The sequence below is a fragment of the Lagenorhynchus albirostris genome, chromosome 2, assembly GCF_949774975.1.
Source record: "Lagenorhynchus albirostris chromosome 2, mLagAlb1.1, whole genome shotgun sequence".
Classification (NCBI taxonomy): Eukaryota; Metazoa; Chordata; class Mammalia; order Artiodactyla; family Delphinidae; genus Lagenorhynchus; species Lagenorhynchus albirostris.
The window spans coordinates 158,610,974-158,620,600 of NC_083096.1; the positions used below are offsets into that span (position 1 = coordinate 158,610,974).

The 9,627-nt window shown below is 51.7% G+C and overlaps 1 protein-coding gene across 1 annotated transcript; it reads right to left on the minus strand.

Moving 5' to 3' along the window:
• Nucleotides 1–7,985: 7,985 nt before the first annotated feature.
• On the minus strand, nucleotides 7,986–8,807 carry GJB4 (gap junction protein beta 4). Its single transcript, XM_060142705.1, has one exon. The coding sequence runs from the start codon at nucleotides 8,805–8,807 to the stop codon at nucleotides 8,019–8,021; it is 789 nt and encodes a 262-aa protein (XP_059998688.1). The 3' UTR covers nucleotides 7,986–8,018.
• Between the last annotated feature and the right edge of the window lie 820 nt (nucleotides 8,808–9,627).

A 9,627-nucleotide genomic window follows, 5' to 3' on the forward strand; every position in this document is an offset into this window, starting at 1 on the left:
ATTCCCAATGAGGAGACTCTCCAAAAAGTTTGGAGCCTAATTTGAATACATAAACTTTTAGTGTGGTTGAAGTACTTTATTAACTTAGTTTGCTATATGTTAAAAAAATCACATATTATATAAGCCATTGTAGTAATACATTATTTTTTTTCTCCCCTCATATTTTATGAAGCAATTTTATTTAAACTTTTAACATTTCTCTTTAACACCTGGGTCAGTACCATTAGAGCTTTTGTTTGTTATCATTAACCTTTTATAGAACACACAAACTTTATTTTTGCCCAAGTTATTTGTGTCATAGTGCTTTCTGAATCTGTGTGTGATGCTGGAAACTTTATTCTTTGCCACAAAAACCTGATTGCATAATATTAGGTTACATAAACTAAAAAAAAAAAAAAAAATCATCTGGTAGGTGTGTATTTGTCGTCTCCACAACATAACCAATTTCTTTATTGTTCTTGAAGTGATTTTTTTTAGAAAGCCTTGCTTAAAAAGATGAATACTTGAAATTATAAGGTCATACCCGTAGGAATAATGATTGAATCTGTGTGAAATGTCCTTGCCTCCATTTTTTTTTGATTCTACCAGCGACCTCCATGCATATCCAAAACTTCATTGATTGAGGTTATTTCAGGCTAACGAGTTTTCCCCAAAGAGCATTTTGTTGTTCAAAACGTAGTAATTGAGAGCCTGCCCCGTAATTCAGGAGGCTTTGTAAGGACTGGAATATAAGACAAATCTTTCCTACCTCAGAGATAATTTTGGAGCAAAATCTTATCTCATATGTAGATGTTTTGCTGACAACTCCCAAATTGATATCTCCTGGCCAGGGCTTTTCCCTCTTATACCCAACAGCTTGCTAGACGTCTCCACCTGGGTGCCGATCACTCAGTGGGTCAACGCGTTTTTACTGAGTGCTTACTATGTGTCAAGCAGTGTTCTGGGTGCTGGTGGATAAAGGGGTGAACATGACAGAGTCCCTGTTTTCAAGGAGCTCATCCTAGTGGGATGATACAGAGAATAAACATGTAAACAAATAAGAAAATTTCATATACTAGTAAATGCCATGAAGACGATAAAATGGGGTCATATGGTAGAGGGCGACTGTGTGGCCTGTGTGTTTCATTGGGGGTGGGTGGGCCACAAAGGGCCGCCTGGAGGAGAGGATGTTGATTTGAGATGAGAATGCTAAGGAGGCAGTTGTGTGAAGCTCTGGGGAAGAGCACTGGCAGCAGAAATCAGAGCAAAGACACCGAGGTGGGAGAAGGCTGGTGTGTGTGCACGCGTGGGGGTGGGGGGTGGGCGGGGGAGAGCCGGGTGATGGTGGTGGAGGGGTGCGTGTGAGAAGGGGAGGGGCGGGCTTAGGAAGATGAGTTTGGAGAGGTAACCAGGGCCTAACCAGGTAGGGACTTGCGGGCATGGCAAAGAGTTTATCTTCATGTTTTACGGCCCTGATGGGAAGTCACTTGGAGGGTTTTAAGCAAGGGAGTGAATTGGCCTGATTTACATGATAAAGATCTCTCAGGCTGCCGCGTGGAGGAGGAATTGAAGAGGAGCAAGAGTGGGGGCAGGGAGCCAACTGCAGGTATCCAGTGTTCAGCGAGGTGGCACTTGGAGATGGTAGGAAGGGAATGGACTTTGAGCATATTTTGGAATTATATCCAACTTGACTCACTAATGGTGTGGATGTGATTATGCGGAAAGAGACATCTAGGTCTTTGAATCGAGCAGCTGGGTGGACAGGAATGACATCTTCCAAGGTGGAGAAGACCAAGAGGAAGCATAAATCCGTTCTCTGTTGCGGGATTAAGAGTTCTATTTTGGGTGACCAACGGGAAGTTGGATGCATGAGTCTAACACTCATGGGAGTGGTTAGGTCTGAACTTAAAAATGTGAGCGTCAGCAGCTTATAGATGATTTTATGGATGACTCTGGACAAGATCACAGAGGGGAAGTGTAGATAGAGGAGAAAAGAGGGTAGAGAACTGGCCCCTGGGGCATCCTGCGTTCAGAGATCAGCAAGAGGAAGAGGAATCCATGGAGGTCAAGAAAGACCCGTCAGTGAGGTGGATTCAGGAGAGGGTGCTGCCCGGGAGCCAAGGGAAGATGGTGTTTAAGGAGGGAGCTCTCAAGACCCAAATGTTGCTGACGGAGTTAAGATGAGGATGACCAGTGGATCTGACAATGTGTCGGCCATTCGTGACCTTGACAAGAGCAGTCCTGACTGCAGTGGTTAAAGTGGTGAGGAAGTGGAGCTGTCGAGTGTAGACAACTTTTAGAGGATTTTGGTTTTTTTGTAAACAGGGTAGTAGCTGGAGAAGGATGTGATGTCAAGAGGGAATTTTAAAGAAGAGAGAGGGACTTCTCTGGTGGCGCAGGGGTTAAGAATCCACCGTCCAATGTAGGTGACGTGAGTTCGATCCCCGGTTGGGGAACTAAGATGCCACATGCCACAGGGCAGCTAAGCCCATGTGCTACAATCAAGACCCAACACAGCCAAAAATAAATAAACAAATATTAGAAAATAAAAATAAAAAAAGAGAGCGAGGAAAACCTTATAGGATATATTTATAGAAAGGAATCGTGATGCAGTGGAGGTGAGAGGTGATGGCGTCCAGTGCCCACATACAGTTGGGGGCGGGGGTACCAGGAGCAGGGATGCTTCATCCATGTTATACGGGAGAAGGCAGAGTGAAGGGGCACTCATGCCAGGAGGCTGGCAGACTTGGTGGTAGGGGATAAGTTAGTGCTTGCCTACTGCTTCTATTGCCCAATGGCACAGGATGCCTGGCTCTCGGCTGAAATGGGGGATTAGGAGAATGGGGGCTGGAGGTTTGGGGAAAGAGAAGGTATGATATAGTTATCTTGGAGAATAGAGTTAAAGTTTTAGGAAAACGTAGAATTTCTTAGAGATGCTGAGTGCCCACTTGATCTTTGTGGCTAGAAGTTGCACCTGAAACCAGCCAGTCCCGTGGTATTGTTCTCCTGGTGTTCTGGAACAGGGGCCACATGAAGAGTTGGGTTTAATTGAAGTTAGGGTCTTGCCTGGGGAGTGATGATAGAAGCACAGAAAGGCAAGGGAGTGAGGATAACTACGAGTCGGCAATGACATGGGGGCCCATGGCCTCTAAGCTGGGGAAGGAGGGAAGGTGGGGATATGAAGGGGGTGATGGACATTGAGGTAATGGTGCTATTGACTAATAGATGGGGCAGAAGGATTGCTGGAGTGGTAACGAGAGAGAGTGAGCTACACTCACAGATAGGAGGTTGTGCAGCTCTCAGTACACACAGGGTCTAGGGTGTGAGCACACATGTGGACAGGTTCAATGGGTGGAGAAAAAGATTGTTGGAAACAAGGAAGTCCAGGAACTGAGAGGTCAAGGTTTTGGGTGTGAAGTCACCAAGAATGATAATAAGTGTCTTAGTAGTGAGCCAGGGTTATAAGGCAGTCCATGAATGAGAGGGGATAACCACCTTATTTGTGTCTCAGTCTAATTCGTCTGAAACGGAAGTTATCAGAAGTTATCAGGTGGAAGTTATCACACCTGCTCCTCCACTTGGTAAACGGCACCACCACCCAGAGCCAGAAACCCGGGAGTCACTTTGATTCCTCTCTCTACCTGATCCCCACACCCAACCAAGTCACCAAATCATTTCGATTCTATCTCGTAAGCGTCTCTTAAATCCAGCTACTTCTTTCCATCACCACTGTACGCACCCTAGTTGAGTCCACAGTTGTTTCTCACTTGGACTATTGTGTCAGGCTCTAAACAGAGAGCCCTGCCTCGGCCCCTCCACACTGTGACCAGATGCTGTGAAATTAGATCGTGTTGCTTCTGTACGAAGTCTCCCTAGTGACTTTTCATTGTTCTTAGGATAAAGTCCAAAATCATTAATGGAGATTTCCAGACAAAGCACTGTATGATCCAGCCCCTGTCTACTTCAGCCCGACTCCTACCATGAGCCCCCCTGGGTTGCTTCCTGTCCTTGGCATCAGGTTTGCTCTCCTTTCTAGGCTTTTCATATACTCTCCCCTCTGCCTGGAATCCCCTCCCCTCTTTGCTTGGCAGAATCCTCCTCTTTCTCTAGATGTCAGCTTAAGAAGTCCCAGGGACTTCCCTGGTGGTCCAGTGGTTAAGACTGTGTGCTTCCACCGCAAGGGGGCACGGACTCGTTCTCTGGTCGGGGAAGTAAGATCCCACGGGCTTCGTGGCACGGCCGAAAAAAAAAAAGAAAGAAGTCCCAGGGAAGCTTTTCCTGGGTGCCCGGATGTTGGCTCCCCCCCCTCCCCCAGCACCCCCGCTTCCCCAGGTGTCAGGAGTTCAGCAGCCATCCTCTTCATAGCATGTAAGCTCCACGAGGTCAGCGACTGTGCCTGATTCTTCCCAGATAAATCCTGTGCACCTGGCACGGGGCTTGCCACATAAAAGTGAGCAATAAATATTCACTGACCTGAATTGGATGGAAGATTCTAGAGGTGGAGCAGTTGTGGGGGAAGACAAGGTCCGGGGTGTGGTCCTACAAGTGGGTAGCTAAATGGAGTGGAGGAGGAGGTCACAGGACACGAGGACGGCATGGAATGAAGAGGGCAGAGTGACGCATGGGTGGTCCCCGCAGCCCTGCGCCGTGAGAGAATACCAGAAGACTACGAGTCACGTGCTCAAGTCTTTAATGAACGAGAGGTAGGTGCAGCCATGGGGGTGGGTGGAGGGTTGGGGGGAAAGATGGCAGGGCCTAAGAGGGAAGAGTTTTCAAGAAGATGGAGGTGGAATGTCAGAGAGTGGTGGCCTCAGGCCGGTCAGATGGTGTTTGGTCTCCACCTGGCTCAGTTGGCTCAGGACTTGAGACTTCTGGGAATAGTGCCCACGAAGAGGGCTGGCGTGGGAGTAGTCAAGGTCCTAGGATGCTCTCGCCCTGTGTTGGACCCAGCAGCAGCCCCTGGAATGGGAAGCCTAGAATCTCAGAGGGTGTTGCCTGTGGCTTGTCTGCTGTCCTGCATGCGAGAGCTGCCTTGGGCTGAGCAGCTGGGGGCCGTCTGGTTCTGAACTGGTCGAGAGGGCCACCATGTTCCCCAGGGTTGGGTGGTCACAGCTTGGCAGTGGGGGCCACCTTGTTTCTTGAGGTCGGGAGTTCAGTGGATGGTATTGGTGCCCTGCCCATGTCCCCTTTCCTGGGGGACATCGACTCATGGCTTATAGCTGCCCCTGGAGAATTGACCTTGACGCAGTGGGAGCCACCTACCCCTCCTGCCAGCCCTCCTGCTTGGGTGGGGTGAAACCAATGACTGACGGCTATGGGAGTTCCTAAGCCTGATGCCCTTTCCTCCGGGGGGACAACGCTGGGATGGGACTTATGATCCAAATGCCCTTCACCCCATGGGGTTAAGGCTGAGTTTCCCTGAACACACACCCTGCTCAGCTCCTCCCCCTTGCCATCCTGCTTCCTCTGTTCCTTCCTTACATGCACACAAATTCCTGCCACGGGCTCTGCTTCCAGGGACCCTGACCTAAGATGCGGTGGCTCTCTGATCTTGTTCAATAATCAGGGGTGGGCTTGGAGGCTCTCCAGGAATCATGGGGGACACAGCCCCCCACAGATTCAGCTTATTTCTGCGGGCTTGGAAGGTCCCCTTCCCTCTTAAGGCCAAAGTTTCCTCACCTATAAAAACCTTTAGGCTGTGTGGAGGTACCAGAAATGGAATGACCAGTTTCCCCAAAGCTTCCCTCTTGGGAAGGATGCTGATAGCTGATAAGCACCCACAAATGGTGCTTAATAACTATTTTTAGATGAAGAAATAAAAGAATGAATGAAGGTGCCCACATGTGAACTGAAGTTTTTAAACTATTGGGTGGGAGACTGAGTCAACCAAAGATATGTAATATGGACTTATTCAGTGTATCTGCATAACGCCATTCCGTTCAGACCTAAGCTTCCTGCCGCTGTGCCCTCACTGTGTGATGGGGGTGGATACCTTGGGAAGAAGTACCAAGTTCCCCGGAAAGCTGAAGAGGCTGGCACGATGTTCCTTCTTTCGAATTCTAGCTACCCAACAATGAAGTTGATTAAGGGATGTATACTACCTATGAAATGGTGTCTCCTAAATGATTTAGTATCTATCAGCTCCAGTAACAATAAAGAATAATTGCTGAATACCTTAAAAAAACAAACAAACAACTTTTAGGCTGGATTAGTTAAAACAACAAAACACACAAGCAAGGAAACACCATGCTGAACTCCCTGGGCTAGGTGTGGTGGAGGATTCAGATTCAGATAAACGAGACACGGTCCCTTCTGTCAAGCAGCTCATCGCCCCTTCACTCATTTAACAGACTTTTATTGAAGGCAGCAGGGAGCTGGATGACTCATGGTCCTGTGCGTGAAGGGCTTACAGACTCACGCGGAGAGGACCCCTCCAATTCGGGGAGAATGGCAGAGGTACAGGCGAGGCTGGCGCACGGAGAATGTGGTTGAGGCTGTCCCTGGGGTTTGAGGAAGCGTCCTAGCGGAGGGAGGAAGGGCATTCCAGCAGAGGGAACAGCATGTCCAAAAGCTCCCGGCACGACCCAGTGTGATGTGTCTGGTTGGAGATCCGCAAGCCCTTTGGTGTGTTATGATGGTATGAGGAGGGTGGGGGTGAGGCTGGGGAGGTCAGCGGGGCCAGGTGGAGGGCAATGGGGGTGGTGGCCATGCTGGGAAGACTGTCAAAGCAGGAGGAATGATGTGGTCAGATTCGTACACAACCGCTCTGTCCCCGTAGAGGAGGGCAGATGGGAGAGGCCCAGTGGGAGGTGGTCAGGCTGTGGGGTGGGAGAGGAGAGGTAGATTCAGGAAACATTTAGGGGTTGAAATTAGTGGGATTTGGTGCTGTACTGGGAGGTGGGGTGTGAGGGGCTGGGAGATGGGGTGGAGATGAGGATGTCAGGCTAGCTCCTGGCTTAGACAATTGGGCGGGTGGCAGTCTTATTCATGGCGGGGGGGTGGTGATCCTTGAGGAGGGCAGGTTTGGGGAAGATGACGTGGTCAGTTTGGGGGTTGCCGAGTGGGAGGTGCCTGGGGGTCTCCCAGATGGTTGTCCCATGAGCCATTTGTGTGTGTTCTGGGACTCAGGGCAAGTCTAGGCTGGTTTTGGCCGTTGTCAGGGTCTGAGTGGCGTGTATAGGGGAGGATGAGGGATTGTGTAGCCAGTAAAGAGAAGGGAAGTTCCTCATCCTTGAGGATCTGTGAGGGGCCCGTTAGCTTGGATGCTGTCCGTGGGTCCCTGGCCTGTGGGCGTGGGCCTCCTAGACACACTGGCAGACTGCCCATCCGGGACGTGCTCTCGGCACTGCCCCACGCACAGCAGGCCTGCCTCTCCTACCCTCCAAGGGACTTACCTCTGGGGACCTGTACTGGGCAGGGTTCGGGAGGCCGGAATGGGGGAGCCATGTGCACTCATCTGAGTGACACTCACTGAGAACCAACTCATGTTGGCACAGGGTCTCCTGGGGTCCCTCCCCTCCTGTTTTGACCAGCTGGTTGCAGAGTCCAGAGACCCCTGGGTCAGCCTCTGGGCTTCCCACCACGTCCTGGGGGCATGCCCTGTGTGTGGTGTGGGTGTGTGAGTGTGGTGTGCCTGTGTGTGTGTGTGTGTGTGTGTGTGTGTGTGTGTGTGTGTGTGTGTGATGGGTAAACCTGGATCTGAGGTTCCAGGCTCAGAGGCCCACTGAGCGGTCTTGGCCTCCTCTCCAAGGTCCATTGTGAACACCCCTGCTTTCCTTCCCATCACTCCCTCCCTGGTCTGCAAAACACTGAGAAAATCGTATTTATTAAGGGTTTGACATACCCTATCACCATACATAAAATCCCCTCCAGCCATCAACCTTCCTTCCCTGGGGCTGAGGACCCAGAGACCAATTTGCTTCCCAGCATTAGCCTCTGGGTGGGTTTCCTGAACTCCACACCCACGTTCCTCACCTGCCCTGCCGTGGCCTTAGGGAGCAGGCAGAGGCTCTGGTGGTCTCAGCTGCTGACCTCACCGGTTATGGATACCCACCTGCGTCCACTGTGCTTGATCCAGCCTTCATTAGGACAGAGTTCCTATCCTGGGGGTGCTCCCCCTGGGAGAGGGCATACGGTGGGCATGTCTCGGGCAGGTGAGTCCAGCACTGAGACCCCCGGCATCTGTAGCCAAGGGTCTCCAGGCACCTCTTGCCCACCGGGTGGGTGACCTCACTGAGGTTGAGCATGGCTGCGGCCACCATGAAGTGCGTGAAGACCTTCTTCCCCGCGGGCCGGGAGGTGTAGCAGTCCGCAGTGCGGGGGCCTGGCGACTCGGAGCAGGCCACCACGTGGGGCATGTCATAGTCCTGGTAGAGGCGCTGAAAGATGTAGAGGAAGCCAGAGTCGACGGCCGCCTTGAGGAGGAGACTCAGCAGGTCTGTCCACCAGAGCCCGCCCCGCTTCTTGTCCAGGTTGTTGTATAGGGATGGGACGTCGGGCCCGTGCTTCAGGCGGTGATTCCGCTTGCGCTCCTGGCGGTAGACCGCACGCATGACCACGAGCAGTGAGGGACACGTGACCAGGATGAGCTGCAGGGCCCAGAGGTGCACGTGGGACACGGGGAACAACTCATTGTAGCAGACGTTGGCGCAGCCCGGCTGGCGGGTGTTGCAGATGAAGCCCTTTTGCTCATCATCCCACAGCTCCTCGGCCGCCACCGCGTACACCAGCACGCGGAAGATGAAGACCACGGACAGCCAGATGCGGCCCAGTGCCGTGGAGTACTTGTTCACCCCATTCAGGACGCCCCGCAGGAACGCCCAGTTCATGCTGACTGTGGCCTTTGTTCCTCGTGTGGATGATCTAGACCAGGGGGTCCCAAGGCCTAGGAGAACCGGGAAATGGGAACCTTCATTAAGGGTGTGACTGGCAAACCATTTCACGACCACCGTATCATCATGTCCACACTGGCAATGACTCGGTGGGGTAAGGATTGCCATTGTCCCCAATTCACGGGGGAGTAAGCTAAGGCCCAGAGAGGAACACGCCCAAGGCCCACGGCTGGAAGTGGCAGAGCTGGTCTTGAACTTCCATCTTCCAAAATCAGGGCATATTTTATTCTACAAAGTAATAGATACATGTGAAGGTAATCGTCCTGCATGGATGTGCCCACCAACCTCATCGACTCCAGCCTTCAGGCCTGCGGCGTCACGTGATTTCTAAAGAAATAGTAACAAAGTGCGGGTTGGACGATCTGCTCTCCCATCAGCCCCCAGGGCTGGACCCGGCAGGACGGGAGGGATGTGTATCTTTTTTTCTTGGCCGCGTGGCATAGCGTGCAGAGCTTCTCCTACCAGGGATCGAACCTGTGCCTCCTGCAGTGGCAGCATGGAGTCTTAACCACTGGACCGCCAGGGAAATCTGAGGGATGTGTATTTTTATCCTTCAACTTTCTCCAACTGAGCGCCAGCATGAGCCAGGCCCCGTGCCTGGTGGGCAGACCCCGGAGTGATATCCATCCTCATTCTCCTCTCTGGCTCCAGGATGTCCCCCACCCTGACATTCCCTTCCAAATGAAACAGGCTCTTTGGAACCATGGTGGCTTGGTATCATCCTGCCACCCCTTCTTTTGGTGCTGGGCCTGAGGGC

Coding starts and splice junctions, on each gene's coding strand:
- GJB4 (XM_060142705.1), bottom strand. CDS start 8,807: ATGAACTGGGCGTTCCTGCGGGGCGTCCTGAATGGGGTGAACAAGTAC.